The 22,500-nt window shown below is 38.2% G+C and overlaps 1 protein-coding gene across 3 annotated transcripts in view; it reads right to left on the reverse strand.

The window, feature by feature from the left end:
* LOC138030075 (E3 ubiquitin-protein ligase TRIP12-like) overlaps positions 1–22,500 on the reverse strand; it is a 64,951-nt gene that overhangs the window by 22,052 nt on the left and 20,399 nt on the right. For all 3 annotated transcript variants that reach the window (XM_068877929.1, XM_068877930.1, XM_068877928.1), the window contains exons 13-31: positions 22,135–22,200; positions 21,671–21,706; positions 21,312–21,407; positions 20,309–20,401; positions 20,019–20,072; positions 18,637–18,744; positions 14,825–14,893; positions 12,631–12,684; positions 11,696–11,807; positions 9,975–10,042; positions 9,087–9,136; positions 7,675–7,703; positions 6,558–6,766; positions 5,057–5,646; positions 4,241–4,478; positions 2,493–2,562; positions 2,190–2,296; positions 1,071–1,097; positions 875–960 (exon numbers count right to left, since the gene is read on the reverse strand). In XM_068877929.1, the coding sequence (XP_068734030.1) occupies positions 875–960; positions 1,071–1,097; positions 2,190–2,296; positions 2,493–2,562; positions 4,241–4,478; positions 5,057–5,646; positions 6,558–6,766; positions 7,675–7,703; positions 9,087–9,136; positions 9,975–10,042; positions 11,696–11,807; positions 12,631–12,684; positions 14,825–14,893; positions 18,637–18,744; positions 20,019–20,072; positions 20,309–20,401; positions 21,312–21,407; positions 21,671–21,706; positions 22,135–22,200 (2,162 nt within the window). The remainder of the gene's footprint in view (positions 1–874; positions 961–1,070; positions 1,098–2,189; positions 2,297–2,492; positions 2,563–4,240; positions 4,479–5,056; positions 5,647–6,557; positions 6,767–7,674; positions 7,704–9,086; positions 9,137–9,974; positions 10,043–11,695; positions 11,808–12,630; positions 12,685–14,824; positions 14,894–18,636; positions 18,745–20,018; positions 20,073–20,308; positions 20,402–21,311; positions 21,408–21,670; positions 21,707–22,134; positions 22,201–22,500) is intronic.

Raw genomic sequence — 22,500 nt, forward strand, 5'->3', positions numbered from 1 at the left:
ATAATGAACGAAAGCCAGATACATTTTTTATGAACTAGTAAACTGCGGTAAGACCTCTTACGGGATATAAAACAAACTGGCATTGGACCATTTTACAGTTGTGTGCTTAGTAACCCGTCCTTTGAATGAAAGTGAGGCTGGAGTTGACCTTGCTTTGATACAAACCCCACTGCTTTTCTGGCGTTAATGATGCTGTTCTCATGCCAATAAGTAGGAATTTACATACGAAAAGCAGTGAGGTTTCTATCAAGCAAGGTCAACTCCAGCTTCACTTTCATTCAAAGGCCAGGTAACCAAGCACACAACTGTAAATGACCAGATCCTAAGTGGCATGACATCTCAGAAAGTCAAGTCGTGCAGCACAATTACATGGTTATGGGTTAAAGTCACATACCTGCCCTGAATCCCTTTAGTCTTTCTAGGCTTCTTTGCATATGCTTCATATCGTGGGTCACATATTTCTCTGCTAACAGGGGTCTGTTTTCTTTTGCGTTCGCTGGGCTGACGAGTGTTTCAGAAAAGAGAACTCCGCCATGGGTTGAAACTCTTTTTGATCCAAACATCATCCACAACCTTGGACGGCACTCTTAAAACCGCATGTCCCATGATATGTTTGCTGACCGTGACTTGAGCCCGCGGTGTCTCGTGCATTCCTTTACAGTAATTCCGCTGTTGTTAAGTGATCCCACACAACATGAAGTAACACATGAGGATTTGGTCGCTAAGTAACCGCCGCGCATGCTCAACGCAGTGAGTTTCGACGATGGCAGAGGTCTCTTTTCCCATACTCGTCAGCCCAGCGAACGGAAAAAGAAAAGGGTCCTCTACTAGCAGGGAATTCAAATATCTGACTTTTGCATATTGTTTAAATCACCTGAGGATATTTGGTACGATCCCACTGTGGAGTATTTCAAACGCACAAGCGCTGTTGTCTTCATTAGTCAGCACATCGGATATGTCCTACAGAACACAATTCGGAGCAACTCAGTGTCTTGTTTCTTCCGACTTACAGTTTAGGTTAACAACAAAATTCATCGAGTTTAAGAGAACAATCATGTTTAAAAGGTTACCTTAAGGGCCGGAACAAACATTTCTTTCTGCAAAACGAAGACGAAACACAAGTAAGCTCTCAAGGCCAAACACTGGATGCCAACGCTTGTTAAATCGTAACCTCAGACTTAACCTCTCAACATTTAAGGAGAATTTTAACCCCAAGTGTTGTGTCGCATCGGTTCGTGTTGGAAAAACTTTTACCAATACACGATAGTGGACATAGAGGAAACCTCAGTTTAAAAGAAAATTCTCAGGTCAGGTCCACTAAGGCTTTTGGAATAAGCTCTCCGACAGCAAAAAAATTCTCTCAACTGCTGAAAGTGCCTATCACCTCAACAGTCTTTTCCACTTCATTTATATTTGTTCTTGGAAGTAGTCCCAAATATATTGTGTTGTTTTCAGAACCTTTTTATCGAAAAGTCGCTTTTTTATTCGCTTTAAAAAATGGGAAAAGAGGTCACAATTTTATCCATGACCGACCAATTAAGGGGAATGGGTTCGATACCGGGCTGACCTCACAAATTAACCCTTTAACTCCCAATAGCGCCACTTATAGATTTTACTCTGTCTAACGCCAGACGATTTTACTCGTCAATGGGGAACCCCACGGGGCTGAAAGGGTTAATTTGCATTGATGATTTCAAAGAACTATTACAATGAAAAGCAGTCTGTGACGTCAACCTGGCATTAAACCCACTCCTCGTCCTTGCGTGGTCGTAGATCAAATTACAACTAGTTGTCCCACTTTATGGAACCTCCAAAACAGTGACTTTGAAGGAGAGAGTTACATAAACTTAAGAATTAGTCTTAGACAAGTGCAAAGAATTATTGAGCGGAAAAGGGTTTTTTTGAGGTAATGGATGCTGTGACCTTCCCCTTAGAAAATCGTCCCTAGTTCCACTATGTGAAATTTATGTTTTACATCACAGGAAAATAGTGGCTTTAAGTTGATGGGTAACAATTCCATAATCATGCAAACAAAAGCAAAGTTCACACACGTTTTCCCATGCTCCGTGTCACCTGCATGAGGTTGTTTTGCTTTGTGATTGGTTGAAATTCCGCACCTGCTGTGATTGGTCAAACCTGTTTCTTTTGGGACAATTTGAAATTGATCAATTGTCACAGAGAATACTCACATCTAAAGTAAGTTGCTCTGAAGCACTCTTAAGCTGCCTTAGAACGCTGAGTGCTGGATGCGAGTCTCCCTTCTGTTGGTCGAAGTACTCCGAACAGAACTTTGTTGCTGTAATAAATTAAGGATCAGGATTAATTTAGGGAAAGAATGTTTGGAGAAATTACAGAATACAGGGCCACATTCGAGATCGGTAGAAGTACCGACTCGTTTAAATATGGGCAACGAGAGAGGCCCCCGTCCACAACAAGGCCTGACCAAGAAAGCACAACTCGTTGAGGCATATATGGTTGTTTTTGTCGAATACCTTGGTCTTTTATCCATTTCAAGATTTTGTCACGATTTTCAGTAGTTCCGCTTCCACTTGAAGCTTCCAACTAAAGACAAAACAAACAAAACAACATATGGTATGTTAGTTACAGAAAGTTTGAATCAGCCACTAAGAATCCATTAGTTTATATCAGAAAGGTCAAGTCTACCCTTGGTTCTCTCTACAGGCTTCTAAAATCTCACCAATCAACAGTAAATACCGTACAAGCGGTATCTGTTCATTAATCCTGTGACACAAGAAACATGAGCTCAGACAAAAACAAAAGAACCAGGGGGGGAAGTACTCCAGTTGGCAACGGGTGGGATGATTGTAGTATCTTTAAGGGGTCAAAATCAGGGATCGGGTATCTTTTAGGGTGTACATGTATAAAAGTTTTTTGGGCCACCAAAGTTGAGGCTGGTATCTTTTATGGTATCTTTACTGTTCTTGAAATTAATAGATCTGAGAATTATGACGATGCTTTTTAAACTTTTCAAGCAGAAGGTATTTGAAGTTGACGTGTCTGGAACTATTAAAAATGCTTTAAAATCATAAATTTGTTCATTTTTAGCTGGTATCTTTTAGGGGTATTCTTGAAAATTTCCGACAATCATCTCTGCCCTAAGATATATGGGAGTTCACACCCCCCCCTCCCAACAAAAGGACGCCCTCCGTTATCTTTTGCTCCCCTACCCGCAGGGAATTTTTTTCCAGTGTAAATAGACCAAGGAGACAAAAAACAAGTGAGAATGGAAATACATGGAAATACACTTAAAAAGGCACATTGAGAAAATCCCTCTTCTTTTTGTAGACGCCTTCTGCTTGTATTTGCTCATTAGTGTTTCTTGAAGAATTTCACATTTCGAGTAGGGCTAGAGCATAAATTCTAAACATAAACAACCTATTTAAAACGATAGCCTTAAATTAAATTTTGAGTTGGGGTGAGTATTTGGTTACTGTTAGGATCAGGGTTCATGTCTACTTAAAACGGAGGGTTAGCCTTCATAACTGCGTTTTTTCGGACATGAGAAGGTAAGTTGAAAAGAAGGGTTTATTACGGAACACTTTCTGACGTTTTCATAAACGTCACCCCATTATCAAATATCAAATTATGTTTTATTATGTAAAAGATACTTAAAAGGAAACGTCAGAGGTTATCCTTATCAAGGACGCTCCCTATGTAAAATAAGAGGAAGTTATAATACAATTTAAAATCTAAGAATTATTAAGAATTGGCTAGAAATTTACAAAATTTTACAAAACTTTTCAAGTTTGATTTGAAAAATGCTAAATCCTGTTCATCTACTTTCTCTTTGGGAAGAGTATTCCTCTGTTTACTAATTCTAACAAAGAATGAATGGAAAAAAACAGTTTACTCCTTGCTATGCTAAACACCTTGCTATCCTAAACATATCTCATGCAATCTTTCACAGAGGAGTTACTATACATTTAATATATAGTCCTGAAGGAAACAGTTTTGTTTTCCCGAGAGTCCTGACTTTTTCCAAGACGAAGTTGAGAGAAATATCAGGTCTCGAGGGAAAACAAAACTAACTAGTTTGCCGAGGGACCAGCCATTAAGTGATTTGCCTTCAACAATCGCAGCAAAACATCCGGCGTGGGAAACAACTGCGGAGTTGTATCCCGGTCGGGATCCATTTGAATTTGATCAAGAATCATCCAATCACAGTGCTCATTTTGTTGAGTGAAAGTCTAGGTATATAACAAATTAACTTGTTTCTTACTTTAGCTGGTCGTTCTGCAGTCCCTGACGATCTGCAACCCGATCTGGACGAAGACTGAGAGGCCAAAAATGAGGCTCGACTTTCGTGAAACAAAGTCTTTGCCGACGATGATGATGGTATGCCAATCGTCTGACTATTGACTTCCACATATGCATCTGAAGTACCAGGAACGCTGGCAGCCTTGCCTCGGCTGGGTCGTTTTGAATATCGCTTTCTTCTTAACACCTCCCCTAACCTCCTGCAGTAACCAAGTCAAAGATAACGAAAATTGAGACGGCTCACACTTGAAAACAAGTCTGTTTGAGTAAACCTAAATCGGTCAAAGTACGTGTATGCTCAGGTGTTCAGGTGGAAATAATCAGCGCTTTTTGAATTCATTCTCTTTGAAAGGAAAACAGCATTTGTGTCGAATTTCCTTCCATCTAAGTGAAGGAATTTGTCTACATGAGTTCATTATTACATCACCATTAGCCAAGAATACAGCCCAAAATTTTGGATTTCTCTGAAGTTTGAGGCCAATACACCAGGCTATCTTTGTGCAATGTTGCTTTAAAATTAGTAAATGAAACAACACACAAGCCTGGTCGGTTCCAGTGATCAGTTCCATCTACTAAACGGAAATGACCCTACTAACTGCGCTGAGTGTTTAGTGATTCGGCTAGGTTACGAGATGTGTCCCGTTTTTTTACCGAAAAACAGTTAAACTACCTTGAAACTGCCCTGTTTAAGAACAAAAATCTGCTGATGGTATGTTACGCATGCACATTCGAAATATCCATTTGGAGAAAAAAAAGCTGATATTTTAAGTAGTCTTACCTCGTTACGGGTATTGAAGATGACGCCTCTGCTACTCTTTGTGCTGGGATTTCAACTTCGTGGTTGCTATTTGCCAGATTCTCTGATGAACAGTTCTTTTCTGGCACACTCGGTTTAATTGCTAACTGCCCGTTTGCTAAGTCTCTAACTTTGTGCATGACGCCTTCTCGTCGAAAAGAAACATGATAAACATCTGGCAGCTTTTGCATTACAATGTCTGCCATTTGAAGGGCATTGGTTATCACTCTTAAGTCGCTAGACTGAAGCATTCCCCCAATCAAGCTGGAGATCGGATGTCTTTTAAGGACCACGCCCAATAAATCCGGAGGGGCATGGCACAGTACTCGAAGAATAGCATTTACGCATTTATGTCGAACAGCTGGTCCAACTGAAGAACTAAAAATCTTGTACAAAGCTGAAAACATCCCACAAGTGTATGAAGAAGCCAGTTCGGTTTCTTGCGATAAAATCACCTCACGTTCATCCCTGCCTGTAGGTTTAGCTTCATCTGTGTTTGAGGAAGAGGTAGAAGTTTCGCTACCGCCAGGGCAGCGTTGAATTTGTCTCGACGTGCCAGTGTCCTCATTTGTCTACAAAAAGAAAAGTATGAGTCATGTTACATTAAATGTTTAAGTTACAATTTCATGACCTCAAGCACTCTTTTCCAACCATTTTGTCATGGAAACATGCTCATGTATGGGAACAGTCATTACCAGATTTCCCCTAATTGCCATTGTCATCAGCAACTGGAGCCACAATGGACCAAAAACGGACAGCGCATGCTCCCCATCGCTTTCAGTCATTACGGTTGAGAAGATTTATGAACCAACCAAACCCAAAATGGTTTTCTGCCAACAGAGCAAACGCACCCAACAACTCCAAAGTGTAACGCAACTATGTTGGATTCGTTTGCACAGCTCTTCCAACATTGTTGGGCCAAACGCATGCGCAATAGATATGGTCTCCACGGAGACAGCAACGCATTAACATGTTGAAAACAAGATGGCACGCAAATTTTGTAAGTTTACAAAGTCGACTAGGTCGTATCCTTCCCATAACAAAATGCACGTCCTTACATTGTTGGGAGTTGCTGCATTCATCTGCACACAACTGCCAACACTATCCAACATCTGCAGAACCAACAACTCCATTGCTGGGAGTTGTTGCATCCGTTTGTATGGGGTTTAAAGCTCGAACATTGGCTCATAAAACTTTCTTACGGAGGTGATGTTATTTCATCAACTGGTTTTAAACCACCAAATTTCAGGTTTTAAATATACATGTAAACAACAAATTGACAGAGGGATTTGTGCATGGCTGGAGGAAGGGCAACTTAGTAGAGGTCGAAAAAGTTATGTGACTTCAACTTGAACATATTTCAGAATGCCTGACACAGAATATCTTAAAAATCATGTCCCACTGCCAAACGAACAAGACTCAACGATAATGTACTACCATTGTAAAAACATTGTACATAGTATGTTGTAATTCGTCATTGCACCTGTTGCATACTGTTGAAGTCAACAGTGTACGTCCTTCCCAGTGTTGTGAGCGTCAATTCGTCTTCTCCGCCTTGATAAGCAGCTTCAATAATCTTGCTGTCTATCCATGAGTATGTGTGCCACAGCCCTCGGTCATCTCTCCATTGCCAGAGGCCTTGTTCAGCTTTGTGTTGTGGTTTAAATAGCAAAGCATCCACTTCGAAAATACCTGCGACAGATATGGAGTGGGTAAGCTCAACAACAAAGCACTTTGCTCATTTGGTTTTACCAACAAGAAAATTGACCCCGGGATAATTCATTTCTAACTTTATCTCTCGTTGACTGAATCTCAGTTACCATGCATTGGCCGCTTTAAGATTTGACTACAAGAGTAAAAAGAATAAACAGCTAAGAAAGACACATTTAAAAAAGATGTCAGAGTTTATGTGGTCAAAGGTGATTGAAAAATTGATTCATACATCTGATGCAAGATGGCAGCAGCCCACAGAAACATGGTATTCAGGTCACATTCTAAACACAAACTACATGCAGCTATTTACACAGGGGTGGATCCAAGATTTTTCTGAGGAGGGGGTGCAACACTAAGGAATGGCGTAGCCGTAAAAGTTCTGGTTACGTTTTTTTTTTGGGCAGAATACCAGTTGTATTAGAAAGCTGCAGGTCATCTCAGAGGGGGAGGGGGAGGGGGAGGGTGGTGTAAACCCCCTGCATCCTTCCCCCAGATCTGCCCTGTCACAACAACTGAACAAGGTTAGAGAGCTCTACATACATCTACACGTATCATTAATGTTATTTTTAGGTCAGGGTTATGATGAACGTTGATGTTTGCTTGAAGGGCTTAGTTTCGGAGACACAGTGTGACATTCATCACTTGTACATCAGAACTGTCAGCTAAAATGCTTAAAAGTTAAGGGAGAGAGAAAGGGGACACTTTTGAGGCATACTGTGTCACTAAATTACACAATAATTACAACCTGTAATTTTGATAAAGAATACTCATTAGACTATTATTGCCCAGCATATCAGCTCGTCATTGTTTATCCACAGAGATTTCCCAATCCAATTTTTACTTATTGCTTACAAGCAGATAAAAGAAAACATGTTACAAAATCTTACCATCTGAAGGCAATTTTGGTAGCAGTTCACTGTTGGAAATAAAACAAACTTCTTATTCAAAAATAAAGAGATTGGCCACTTGGATAGAAGAAAACCAACTGGTTAACACTTACTGTAGCTTCCCACCTCGCACTTTACTATTAAGAGAATCTGGATTATCGTTATATTATTAATTTAATTAAAAAATAATATGATGTAGATGAATTATTTTATTTTATAATGAACTAAATAAACATTTAATTTGATTTGTCTTGAAAGACCTAAAACCAGGGAATTTCCAGTCCTGACATTCCATTCCATTCCATTCCCCACCCCCTTTTCAATGTTGCAACCATTTTGTCAGTGACCGTGATCAGAAGCATGTTTTAACATTGAAAAATCAGGATTGTGAGAAAACACTTTTTTGCCATTAAAGTCCTACTATGATCAAAAAATCATCTTCTTTTTCCCTTCAACTGGCAAAATTTTGAGCTTTGATTTTTATCCAAATGTAAGGTTTGAATTTCACGGTCCACCATTAGTCATGTTCAAAACTGACTGATTCGACCTCAGAGGGTTGGATCTAGGGAAAGTGACACCATTTACTTACTAGTCTAGCTTAAAGTTTCAGCGTGTTAACACAACTTATTATATATGCAAAACACAAGTTTCAAAATCTGAAAGTCCAAAACTCCTGTGCTGCATATTAATTCAGCCACGTACACACGCATTGCATTCTTAAACCAGTGAGTCTTTGGCGTCATTTTCTCCTTGACCCAGCTCTCTCAAGACTTTAAAGTTAGTAATGGCGGACCAACAAATAAGAATCCACTTAAAATAAACAGGTGTCTTTTTAAAATCAGACCTTAAAACTTGGGTCACTTAGTGTTTAGTTGACATAGTTTTTAAATCCAAAGAAATTAATAATAATTGTTTTTTTGGTCATAGTGGCACTTTAAGGAAAGGAAGGATGCCTCCTTTGATAAAAAGCATTTACTAAATGCTCGAATTAATATCTATGAATGTCTCAATTTTGTCACTGGTAGTCGCTAATAAAATTACAGGCAGCCACGTGCCAGCAGAGTGCAATGTTGAAGTGAGGTTTTGATGCTACAGAACCCCTCTCTTCAAGTTTATGAGTGCTCAAACAAAAAAAGTCAGTGAAACCACCTGGAGGAAGAAAGCATAACCACGTGACAAATAAAAGGACTATACATAATTCAATGCTTATTGCATAGTTTGCAACAAGCCAGGCTGTATCTTTTACCAAAATAAAGATTCTAGATTTTGGTTACACAAGGGTTGAATTGTTCAAAGTGTTCAATAATTATTAATATTGAAGGGTCGAGTTGTTCAAAGTGTTCAATTAATATTGGCACTAACTTTCTTAAATCTTTAGGAAAGGAACATGTATCATTTTACAAAAAACAAACCTGATAAAACAAGTAATTTCAAAAAATTCCTGTGGACTTCTTGATAGAAGCTATGGAAAGAAAAAATATAGAGATTATTGAACAACTGGTTTACATACGGTACGTCCATGGCAACTTGCTTTACATTTCTCCAAATAGATATCTTTATTTTGTGAAGGAAAACACCAAAAGATACACAAAGAAGATGTACATGTAAGGAAGGAAACCCGACAAAAATACACAATCTAAAAGTCAATGGTTACTCCTAATGGATAAGCAATCCTCTGACTTAGTTGGACTTGCTCCCAACGGAGTGGCTTCATAGCTCAGTTAGGAGAGCACTGCACTGGCATTGCAGAGGTGATGGGTTTGAATCCATGGAGAGCGCTGAATTTTTCACGTCTATAAGAAGCAATTGCTTAAATTGTCCAGCTATGTGCAAGGATCTCATCATGTTGCAAGAGTTTTTTTTAAAATTCTGTATCAAGTAATTGCGTTCGACATTAGGAGAATGCAATTTCTATTCTTGGGTATCCTGTGCATAGGGTAAGCTTTGGCAAAATTTTTCAGCACCATGTTGCATTACATCATACATGCATTGATACATGTAGGTCATAATGCATGTGCAAATGGCAATCATGCACCTTGTGACGTTTAGTTCCTATATAAAATTGTTTCTTCCGCTACGCTTCTCCTTTGCTTCCAAAGCAACTGAGTTTACGTACTATTTTTGGTTTCCAAAGACATCACAACCACCATGTTGGTGTCCCGACCTGATCCTCAGGGAAATTGAACTCTATTATTACACAAACGTTTTTTTTGTTTTCATTGAAAAAAATGGCTGTCAATCACGTGACTGAAAACCAAGAATAGTTATCACTTTACCATCGCGAATATAATTTTATTTACCTCTGCATTCTCTATCTCTCCTGGTTCTGTTGTACCCAGCAATAAATATAAAATTGTGTCAGATACATCTAGAGTGAGATACAGTAAAGACATAATTATCCATGAAGCAGTCATTCTTCTACATTTGTAAAATACCCGCCAAAGGGTTAAAACTCTGTTTTTTTTTCATAAGCTGCAAAGAAATGTCAGCATTTTTGGCAGTAGAGTGGCCTGTCATTATTGGAGTTTGAGGAAAAATAATAATTTTCCTGGGCCCAGTTGTTCGAAAGCCGATTAACTTAATCCAGGATTAGCATAAATTTTAGTTTCACGTTTTCAACTTTTTGGTGAAAGTTTCTTTTGCATATTTTTGTTTTTCAAGATTGACTTCTTCTAATGTAAGGCTTTGCTGAATATCAGCATTGAACAGCATTTGGGATTAGAGAAATAAACTTCTTGGTTAATTTTTAACCTGGGATTAGCGTTAATCGGCTTTTGAACAAGCGGGCCCTGGTGTACATGGCAGTGTTTTTGTCATAAACATTCACCAGAAGCACATGACCTTGAAGGGTGTAACTTGCAACTCTTTTCCTTGAAACAAAGCTGGGGATTTTAGGAGACCAATTTAATGCCCTCAGTAATTGCTTGACATTCTCTGTCTTTGTTATTCTTTTGACGCACGATTTTGGAGTTAATACACTTAAAACTTTAAAATGTGTACATCTATAAAAACCGCTTTAAAAACTGCAATAAATTTCGCTGAAAACTCAGCCTCATCAGGCATGTTCCGCCATCTTGGATTCTTGAATCCAAGATGGCGGAACATGCCTGACGGAACATGCCTGACAAGGCTGAGTTTTCAGCGAAATTTATTGCTGTTTTTAAAGCGGTTTTTATAGATATACACATTTCAAAGTTTTAAGTGTATTAACTCCAAAATCGTGCATCAAAAGAATACCGGTAACAAAGACAGAGAATGTCAAGCAATTACCGAAGTCTATCTAGTTCTTCTATCGCTTTGACAAACGAACTTTCTGAAGCAATTTTATGCCCAAATATGGATAAAAAATAAGATCGAAGCTGAATATGCAGGAAAATGCATGAGCTACATTACATACGAATAAGGAAGTCTTTAAACTAACAAACCCCAGCTCTGAACCAGAGTTAAATGCTTCAAGGTCATGAACTTCTGCATTCATCTATGGGCAAAATAGTAAATGTTAATTGACAAATCAGAGCATTATTTTGCTTTACTTTTGTTATGTTATAAGTAAGGCTAGGGTATACAAGATGCATTATTGCAAGCAACCCGAACTTGAAGTGAGTCTGGACCAAGCCCAGGCATTTGAATACGAGTTAGTTGAAGTCGGTCACTGATTAATCTTTGGTTTGAAAGAATCTGTCTTTTATTACTTCAATTTACTATGTAAGGGAAAAAATGGCAGACTTTTATGAGTGAAGTTGCAAACGATTTTTATTGACTATTGGTACTTAGTAAAACCACTGCCAGCCATTACTGCAACTTTCAAGAAAACAATAAGAAAATAATAGTTAAGATGAAGCTGTAATGGACCCTAATTCAGAACACAGAGTTGCACCTTATACCAATACAATGGAATTGGACATTGTAGAGAGTTGTATGTTATCTGGCTTAATTGTCTAGTTTTAATGGGCATCATGAAGGTACAAGTACTTTTCCAGAAACTTGTTGGTAGTACATCCTTAAGCAAGAATTGACTTACTTTGCCGCAGTAGCTGTACTGCTATAGCTGAACTGCTGTTACACAGCACACCTAACATGCGTAGCACCATGACAAATGTGCTTGTACTTATAACAGGTGGAGCCATCATCAGCTGAACAAAGGCAGAAGGGAAAGTTTGTCATGTAACAAAGGAAAAAAAACAATTTACTATTTAAGGGTAATGTAGAGTGCTGGAACAAAAACACAAAATTTATTACACAAACTAATGATATGCTGGTGCATGTACAAGTACATGTATTCCACTTATTCCATTTTACTTAGTCACTGAAAAATTTCCACTTTACAGAAATGTGAAATGAACAAGTCAAACAAAATTTTATCCCTTTCTCTATGGTGGAAATACACTTTGTGACCAAGCTATAGACCACTTTCATAAGTGGTGACCTCCTTTTGTATTTATATTAATTAGACCTGCCACCCTCGTCTTGAAACAAATATTCTATTGAAATTTGCTCGTCGTAGCAAGGCTAGAAAGGCTTATTAGCATTAAAACAGAAGAATATTTTATTTGTCCGCCATTATGAAAGGGGTCTATGGAGTTCACAGCCACTCAAATACTGGGAGAAGGCAGGAAGTGTAGTTGAATTTTGGACCTTGTACAAAGACCAAAAAGATAGCTTTAAATTTGTCCAAAAGCCCAGGAGTAAAATGGCGAAAATGAGGCTCTCCTAGGATTACTGGTAAATTCAGATGTGTGACACAGCTCTAAGACACAAATGAAATGAAACAACAACAAACAACAAGACCTCTCCTGTGAAATTGAAACAGCCACAAAGACAGAAGCAAACTTAACGGTCTTAAAACAGCAGTCACAGATGAAGACAAGCAGCATGGGAGCGTCCTTTCACTCGTAGGGTCTCAAAAACAACTGGGTTCACATGAAGTTTGCAACAATATTTATTACCACCACTTACCAACTGCTGTAAGTTGTTGAGAAGTCCATGAGACGCAAGTTCCTCAAGGTGCTTCTGGAGCATAAAACGAAACAATCAACTTTCAAAACAAAATTTCACAATGTCCATGACCAATCCAACTTTCTGAATTATTACAATGCCAACAATAGTTTCTAAGGAGTTATCCAAGGGTTATGCAGATGCTGCAGTAAAGTGAAAAATGTCACTTTAATTCCCTAATTTCATGGGTATACCACTTGATTAGCTATTAATATTACAGGTGACAAATTACGTTCATAAGACACAGGTTATTTTCAAACCTGGACGCCTTTTTGGCTTTGTAGGAAAGTTGCCATGGCAACATTGTAATTTCACATGTGAAATTATAAATTAACACTGAATTTCGCACCAAAATTAAGGAGTAATTTGTCACCCATGTTATAACTGTATACACTGGTGTCCAGAAATGCAGATACTGTAATGAAATGCATGTATAATTTGGTGTCCGAGACAAAATGTTTTGCTTTTTATTTCAAACAATAAGGTAAGTGAAAGAAATGTGTACATTTCAAGTGCGGACTATACAGCTGTAGATGAAAGAGAGAAATGATTTTCACACTCATCTGGACAATTCAAGCGATATTCTTGTCTCTTATAGACACCTGAAAAATTTAAGTGGCTCTAACACGATTCAAGACCATGACCTCTGCAATGTTGGTGCAATGCTTGACCTACTGAGCTATGAAGCCACACAGAGCAGGTCAATTTGTTGGGCTCATGCGTTCCCGTGAAAGGTACCACCTGAATTTTTCAGGTGTCTAGAAGAAGCAATTGCTTAAATTGTCCAGATAACTGTGAGGATCATTCTCTCTTGGGTCACCTCGCAGCTCTTACAAGGTCTCACCTGATTGGAGACCACCCTTGAGGTTTAACAAAAGAACAAATAACAGAAACAATGGACCCTAGGCCTAAAACAAAAGGGCCATTGTTTCTGTTATTTGTTCTTTTGTTAAACCTCAAGGGTGGTCTCCAATCAGGTGAGACCTTGTAGGAGCTGCGAGGCTACCGTCTCTCTTTTATAATAAGGTACAGGTACGGCAGTAAGTGTTAGGGAAAACATCATTTTAAATTTCGGGTGAATGCAGTTTTCAATCGTTACTTGAGGTGCAGAGTTTAAGGGGATACTACTTTGTAATGCTTATGATAATCAGTGTGCACTGAATGACTTGCATTACTGGACATATCTTGGGAAATAGAGGATAGTGCAGGAAGGATGCTAGAGGTCAAACGACGCATGATAGTCAATGTTAGTTGATTCTCTCCAGAGTATCATCAACTATCACCAACTATCATTCACATGGTCAAACGGCCAAAGAAGTTCGTGATAGTTGACGACAGTTCACTGGCAGTTGCGCAAGCAAAGTCACGCGAGCAGCTAGTTCCAGGCTCTTTCCGCGTAAAAATGTGAACAATAAATTAGCTTCCCAAAGGCAGGGCTGGGCCTCATATTCATCTATTAGACGTAATATCAGGTCATTACTCCACCTTGCCGCATTGCCCTTCTCGACCGATGAACGTTTAGTGATACGCTTCTTTTTTGCAGTGTCTCTAATAATTCTTGCGAGTTGACTCTTTCTTCAGAAGATATCTTCTCTATCTTATCTTGGTCTTCAATATTTTCTTTGTCACGAATTTCTGAAGCTGCAGCTGAGTCTCGCGAGGAACTTTTGGCGGCCATTTTAAACGAGCCTGACGATTTCCGGGGAAAACAGCTGACCAAAAACTATCATGAACTATCATATGCATGGTCAAACGAGAAAAACTATCATTGACTATCATGAAGAATTTGAACACACTCAAAATGAATGATAACTGATGATAGTGTATGAAAAAACGGAAGCGTGAGCTTCAACTATCATCGACTATCATGCGCCGTTTGACCAGGGCTTAAGAAACCAACTTCCAAGAAGCAGGAAGGACAGCCAAGAATCACAGCCAACACCTTCATAGGGAGTTGTTGGTTTATATTTCCATAAGCAAATTACTGCTGTAATATTTGTAAAAACCATGGATGCTTCAAGCCTCACTTTCTTTCAGCGGCTAATATGGGGAACTAAAAGGGTTACTGAAAATGATGGCCTGTTATTTCTTTCTTTGATGGAAAACTCGTTTTGAATTTCTATTGAAGGTAAAACACACAAAAAGATTTCCTAACCTCATTAGACTGGAAACTATCCACAAGTCTTGCAAATGCAACACAACAACTCTCCACAGACTTTTTGTCCTAAAGATAAAAAAAAAATGAGTTCATACATCTGTATGTACAACATAATTATTGTATATAGTAAGTAATATTATTGGTGCAACTGGGAGCAAGAAAAAAATTATAAGAACCTATTTTATAATACACTATGCCATGCAAACAATCCAATTAAAAGGAAGTTACAAGTTGACTACTTATAGTGTATGACTTCCCTAAGGATAAACAGTGGTTTGTGTTAGTTCAATGATGTCAACCCCCATTGTAAGAGGTTATTATCTGGATTGGTGACTTATTAGGGTGCTTAAGCACGCGCGTTTTTGCAACGCGGACGGCAACCGGAAAAGAAAATTTCGCATGCTAGGACAGTGGTGTCTCCCAGATTTTTGTAATTATGATCTCTAATGGAGAAAAGATACTTAGCAATGTAAATGTGGTTGCGTGAAAACAGGTTAAAAAGGGAAAACAGTTCACTTCCGGTTGCCGTCTGCCTCTCAAAAACGCTCTTGCTTAAGCTCCCTATTATCTGAGAATACCCCATGCAATATGCTTTGGGGAGTCTGGCATAGGGGTTTTCATCTATGCCATCCACCCGTGCAAGTGTACATTGTATGTGGGCTGAGTTCAAGTCAATCTTAACCTGACTTGAGAGATACATGTATATCCAGAAAGTGCCCCTAATTAGATGCACACAGGTTTCAATAAGGGTAACAAAGTCTTTCCTTGGTCTTCTCTTCAACGTCATCATCACTTGTGTCTCAGAATATTTTCCAAATAAAGAAGCCTCGCCTGAGATCTGTTCTGTTGTAAAGCACACAGAAAGTGGATAAAGCACGAAAGAAGTGTTGGTGAAACATGAGACGTAGTCAAGTGGGATCAAAAAGAAAATCGTTCACTAAAATCCAGCTGAGTTTTCGCTCAAGAAAACCTGAACTATTGGAAAACAAACTGCTTAATGAATGTGGCTGGTCTGGCTGGTAATTAAACTGCTGTGGCATTGGGACCATTCATTGTTCTGTATGAACAAAACAGAGCAAGGCTTCTTTCATTGTTTTACACTGTATAATAAAGAATTGTTTAATTTCAACATGTATTCGGATAAAATAATTGGAAAACTTTATTTTTGAAATCCTACGAGTGGTGTCAGCTATGCATCCGTGCTCTCATAAAGCACGCTGTCTTAACCATTCAGAGTACGCGTTCTATCAAAACATTATTATAAAGACAATTACATGCAAGGTCACAAAGTATCCCCCAAATGATGCTCCTCAAGAATTAGTAAAGACAAACAGCTGCGTTTAGCCTAGTAGGTTAAAAATAACACTTAACGGAACATTTACTGTTATTTTGTTAGGGAGCTTAAGCAACGACAACGGCGACGGCAATGAGAATGTCATCTCAAAATATAAATTTGTGTTACTTTAATCGCTCTCTGACTATTTCAACCTTTTTAATTTGACAAGGGTGTGGTAGTTCCTCAAGAATGATACTGGTTCGAACGGTGCTTAATTTAGAAGAGCAAATGAAAATTTATCTTCAAGTGCCGACGTCCTTGATAAAACCTCAAATTTGGTTATTTCACATTGTTGTCTTGCTGACGACATGCATGCTCTGTCACAAGAACGTTACAAATTTGCATATTGAATATGCAAATTTGTGACATTCTTGTTGCCGTTGCCGTTGCCGTTGTCATTGCTTAAGCTCCCTAGAAAGAAAGAAAAAGAAAGAAAGGGACTTTATTTAAGTGTCTAGACGTTCTAGCGCTGAAGCACTAATTGGGGACATTAACAATATTATTAATACAATTCAGTCAAACGTTGGTTTTTGAGGAGAGGGGAACCCGGGGCACCCGAGAAAAACCTCTCTGTGCAGAATAGAGAACCAACAAACTCAACCCACATATGACGCCGAGTCAGGGAATTGAATCCGGGCCACAAGGGTGGGAGATGAGTGCTCTCACCACTGCGTCATCTCTGCACCCCTAAAAATCTGCCTATTGGTGGAAATAGGTAGCAAGGGCTCAAGCGCTTAGACTTAAAGGGGCACTTCATGTTCAGAACATCTGCATACAACTCCAGTCTATCCTCTAGTCACTGGTCCACATGACTGTATATGCCACCTGCTTAACCCAATGATTCATTCGCGTGCGCTGTTTTGTTGGGCAAGATAACTTGGGAAATTTTCGAGGTTTTGCATTGGAAAGCGAGCGTTAAAAATAAACCATATGCGCAGTAAATGTACACAAGATGCTGAGTTCTAGAATTAAGTTCACCTTGAAGAGGAAACAGTGAACTTCCAGATGATGTAAAAATATTGCTAAAAAGTGATTCAAAACACGTCCTAAGGCTCAACTGAAAATGTAAAGGTAGAATTTTTCGAAGCAGCGCGCGTTAAGCAATCAAGAAAGTTTTTGATCGCTAACTAAACAAAGCGCTTGAAAAATATTTATTATAACTCAAAATATGCCTTATGCAATTTACAGTTAAGTCTAACCACTCAATGGATAAAAATTGTTTGAAATTTATTCCAATCGCTTTGTTTTCTTGCAGGTATAAGTGCAAAAAAAAGGGAAAAAAAGCCACTGCCGAACAAAATTTCACCACGTGTTTTCTGCTTGTCAAAATACACAAAACCGCAAGATTAATTAGTTAATTGATCACTATCATGTTTCATGAGAGAACAAACAAGGTCAAATTGTGTACAAAAATGCTCTTTCGAAAACTTTGACTGAAAGATAACTTACACAACACAAGAAAAACAACAGAGAAAATCGCTGGAAGTTTTCTCGCATTTGCAGAATATAAACGCACGATCGGATTGATTTATTTGTTGAGGATACCGATCTTCCGAGGTATACCGAAGGCGAAAATTCCTTCGATTACAAATTTGTTTTAGGAAAAAAAAAACTTGTTATTTGCAAAAAATCCATCGGTTGATCAATATAAAGCTAAATTCGGGAGCTAATCAATGCCCATTATGACGTTAATTGCTACGAAGGCCTTTAATTCTGCGCGGCTTACTCGATGAAAAAAGGGCAATGCGCTCGGGGATTTTAAGAGTTTTTGACAGGCATACCTACTCGTTTCGTTTACCATTAATTCCCATGGATCATCTTCTATGAAAACTAAGAAAAATATTTAATTCATTACGATTATCTAAAACGAAATAAAGAGCAGTAGCTGCCACGAAATCTGGAATTTGAATATTATCGACCTGATCATTCCAGCGAGCTTCATGTTTATCATCGGTCGCTTGGTTTTCACCGTCTTCTTCGTCACTTTTAAAGTCATCTAAATCAAAATTGTTGTCTCTAGTATCCCCTCCTCTTACAGGAAAACCATAAAAGATCCCTTAGATCCCTAGATCCTCCGAATCCGAAAAAAAAAGCATGAATATCCTCATCGTTTGATGCGTAATTGTGTGCATCGGCTGTTGTCTCCGCGTAATTTGATCGCGCGGTCGAAAGGGCAAAAAGCCAGCCCTTGTGAGGTCTCTTATCAGCTGTCAAAATATGCTCACAACACGGCAAATGATTGGTCAATTATCCTACTAAATCTCCATAACAACAGAAAATTTAGATTTCCTAAGGGAGACTGGGTAGAGGCCTAAGATCAACTCCGATCAAGACGCCATTTTGTACGGCCGGTTGAGGCCGGTTTAGGTATTTCAGGGGTCATCGCGCGCGGCCGGTTGAGGCCGGTTTAGGTGTCAATGGGTTAAGGATAGAAGAACACTAATGTCACTTCATCATCGCAGTTTTTACTTACCTGGTGTTGTAATCTTCCACTTAAGATCAAAACAGAATCTGCCACAAGATGGAAATCCCCAACACCAATGCTGTGACAACAGTTAGCAGCAATAGAAAGTGCTGACCTCTGTTGAAAAAAAGAATGCTGACTGAAAAATCCAAAGATATTGCCAATTAACACTTTAAATATTGGGACAGACTAGTCAGTGAATCTGTCAGTTAGTGGGGAGCAGGCTTTCAAAAGGAAATTTGCAAAAAAAGTTGAACTTCCAGGCCCACTGCAGACGAACAGGTTGTATAATTAATTTTATGTTGTAGTTCAGTTTTACCCACTGGTTTAAAATTTTTTTAAACCAGTCCAAAATTTTGGAACCAGTCCCCTTTTTTCAAACCAGTTAATTTTTTTTTTTTAAATAACACCACCCATTTCAACATAGTTGGACATCTTTCTGTAACTAAGTAGAACTCTTAATGAAGTATGTATACTTGTGTGGTCAAGTGGATAAGAGAGTGGGAAGTGTGAAAAGGTCTGTGAGGGGTGTTGTAAAGGGAGTGGGTAGAAGGAGTATTCAAGGAGGGGGCTACCTGGAAGTCATGTCTATAAAAGGAAGGGTGGGCTAGGATAGAGGCAATGGGGAAGATTAGGGAGGGGTAAGAGAAGTACATGTGTAATGCAGGGAAAAAATATCTCTTTCTTTTTGAGACCTCTCCCAAAACCCAAGCCCCTGTTTTTTAACTACACCCCCTTTTTAGACAGTTGATACTAATAAACCAGTCAAAAAAATTTAAACTGGTTCCAAATGTTTGGACTGGTTCAAAAACTTGGAACTGGTTTAAATTTTTTGAAGCCAGTGGATAAAATTGAACAACAACATATATACACTGTAGACACGTAGCACACTGGGATTGCCTGATTTCAATTCACTTGGTACTGAATGTGTCTCTCTTTTAAGGTTCCATCCACAAACCGTGGAAGCAAGCAAAATTAACTGCACTTAAAAAATTTATGAAACTTCAGGATCCATATAATTTTATTAATGAAAGAGCCAGTAAATTTGTAACCATTTCAAACAAAATGCACTTTCTCCTATGTTTATTGTCAATTTTTTGGCTCTTGCAAAGCACAATCAAATTGAACTTTAGACAGTGCATGTCTATAAAGGTGCAATGAATGTTACTGATTTCTACCTATGGTAGTTTTATTTTCAATTTTCTCATCTCATCACAGCTCTGATAATACAAACAACATTAGGATGAGAAAACAAAGAAAAATGAAAATCAAACTTGGTTGAAACATTTTAAACTACAGCACATGTACAGTACAGTAACTCCAAGAACATCTTACTGCAAAACTTTTCTACCTAGTGAAATATGATTGCATTTAGCTGCTGACTATTGTACCTGAGCAGATATTGAAAAGAAATCCAAATACAGCAAACATGCTGACATGCCACCCTGCAAAAGAATAAAATTACAGTGTACATGGAATATATTTACATTCTGATAGTGAGATGTGTTCAGAATTACCGTACATGATTATGAGATGCAAGCTTTTTTTTTACAGGAATTACAGTAAACTGGGTCAATTCCTTAGGTGATACAGTAATAAAACTTTGCAAAATGCAACTTACTGGAACATACATGTACATGTATGCACATGCAATCTGTAATAAATGAATACAAGCACTTACAGCTTGAAGAATAGCTTTTCCATGTCTTCTGGACAGCATCGCTAAGGCAGTTAATGCTTGTTCTGCAACATCCATGCACTGAATGACTTGAAGCTAAACAGTAAAGTTTTGCAGATATGTACATGTATTTGAATCAATCACAGGTATGTTGTCATAATTATTGTGCAGAAGGTGTCTTCAAGTATAAAGGTACAGTGTGTTACCGGTATTTGTCATAACACGAAAAAGGAATAACATCAACTGTATGTATTAGAAGAAACTTTGACTGATTCCATGCAACAAAAGAATAATATTGTACAAAATGTGGAAGTGGTTTACACAGGAAAATGTATACAGCTGCACATGTTTCATGTACAGCTGAAGAAACAGGAAAAGTACAAGCTCTTGGCTGAGCTTAGTGAAAGTGATCATCGACAATGACTCGTTAGTCTAAAAACATCTTTTGAGTGAAGAGCAGGCAAAAAAGTATCAACTGTTTTTTCGATACAGAATTCTCTTCATTTACATAAACATTTCTTGCCATTTTCCTTGTTAAAATGTCTTGAATCACCAAAAATACCTTCAATCTCAGACAATTAGTCGGGACACTTCACGCCAACATCCTCTATTCCCTTGTCGTGTATTCTCTGCCCCTCTCAATGTTGTTAATATTGCAGTTCAGTCACCAAATCTTTCACACCAACATTGAGAGGGAAGGAAGGGCAAGAAGTGTCCCAACAATTATGTCTGGGACTGTAGTGTATATCAACACTTAAATGCTGACGTTTAATAGGTCATAAACAGTATTTACGGCAGATCTGTATCACATTTACAAACTCTCAGCTTTGCCTCAAGTTTGTAAATGTGATACAGATCTGCTGCTCATATAATTTGTATAATTATATTACAAGATACAAACAGTACTGTAACAAACAAACAGTACTGTAACACAAACCATCCCAAATAGAAATGGGATTGGTTATGTTTTAAGAGGCTGATCTACACAGGTAATACAAAACTTTACCTTCTCTATAAAAATGGGAACTGCTTCTACAACCACAGCGGTTGACCTAGGAAGTGCTTCCATAAGATAGGTCAGTGCACGACAACCATGGTTCATCTGTGGAATAAAATTACAATACATAGAGAAATGCTACATGTTTAACTTAGTACATACAAAGGTAGCACTTTTGAGGGCCTTATTGATGGTTCAGTCCAGTGATGGCTGAAACTGCTGACCTCAGCAGAATATTCTAGCATAATGCTAGCATCAGTATCCCTCGTGTTTCATAGAATAATGCAAAGTTGTTTCTTGCTAAGGTTGCTAGTGAAGTTAACAAAGTGTATACTGATTTGATAGCAAAAAAATAATGTTGTGCTTACAATGTCAAAGTTGTGCTCCATTGACAGCAAATTCACCTAAGGCAAGAAAAAAAAAACATTTATCACATAATGTCAATCTTCTGACAAGTTCAGCAATAATTAACACTGTACTAAGGTTTGACTAAGCTTGATCATCTGTTATGTTAACGCCAAAAAAAAAAAAAAAATAGTAATAACTTATTGTTTTGCAGCATGTACATGTCTCACATGTACACTCACAGAGTTTCATGAAAGTCTTGTTTCAGTGAGATAGAGGTGCTTTGGTTTGAAAAGTACGAAATTTGCTGAATTCAACTTGAGTTTCACAGGAAGGTAAGGGCAACCTGGATAGTGATTGAAGATTGACCTGAAATACTCTTCAGAGCGTCTTTTTGAGGGTTTCTCAATGTTTGATCAAATACATGTACCGTAAACAAGTGGGTTTTTTTTTCACATTTATTAATACTTTACAAGTAAGTACTCACCAAAGCAGGAACAACTTGTTTAACAGGAAATCCAACAAGACTCTCTTCATTTCCCATGACTAAAAACTAAAACATATACAAAAGCAACATCATTATTCAACCACAAAATGTTTGCAAGAGAAGATGTTATTTCCCTAAATTTCATTTGCCACCTAATACACCTAAAAGAGGACACACCTAAAAGAGAGTTGGGTAAAAAATCTGTACAAGCTGACAGATGCCCACTTCCCAAGGCCAAAAAAAAAAAATTGGTGCAAGCCACAGAAATTTGATTGCCACTGAAGAATAGGACAGAAGTGCTCTGAGCATGTGATTTCAAATGTATTTGTTAAGAAAATTAGTAAAACTACAACATGGTACAACTGT

This window comes from Montipora capricornis, chromosome 13 (assembly GCF_036669925.1).
Source record: "Montipora capricornis isolate CH-2021 chromosome 13, ASM3666992v2, whole genome shotgun sequence".
Lineage (NCBI taxonomy): Eukaryota > Metazoa > Cnidaria > Anthozoa > Scleractinia > Acroporidae > Montipora > Montipora capricornis.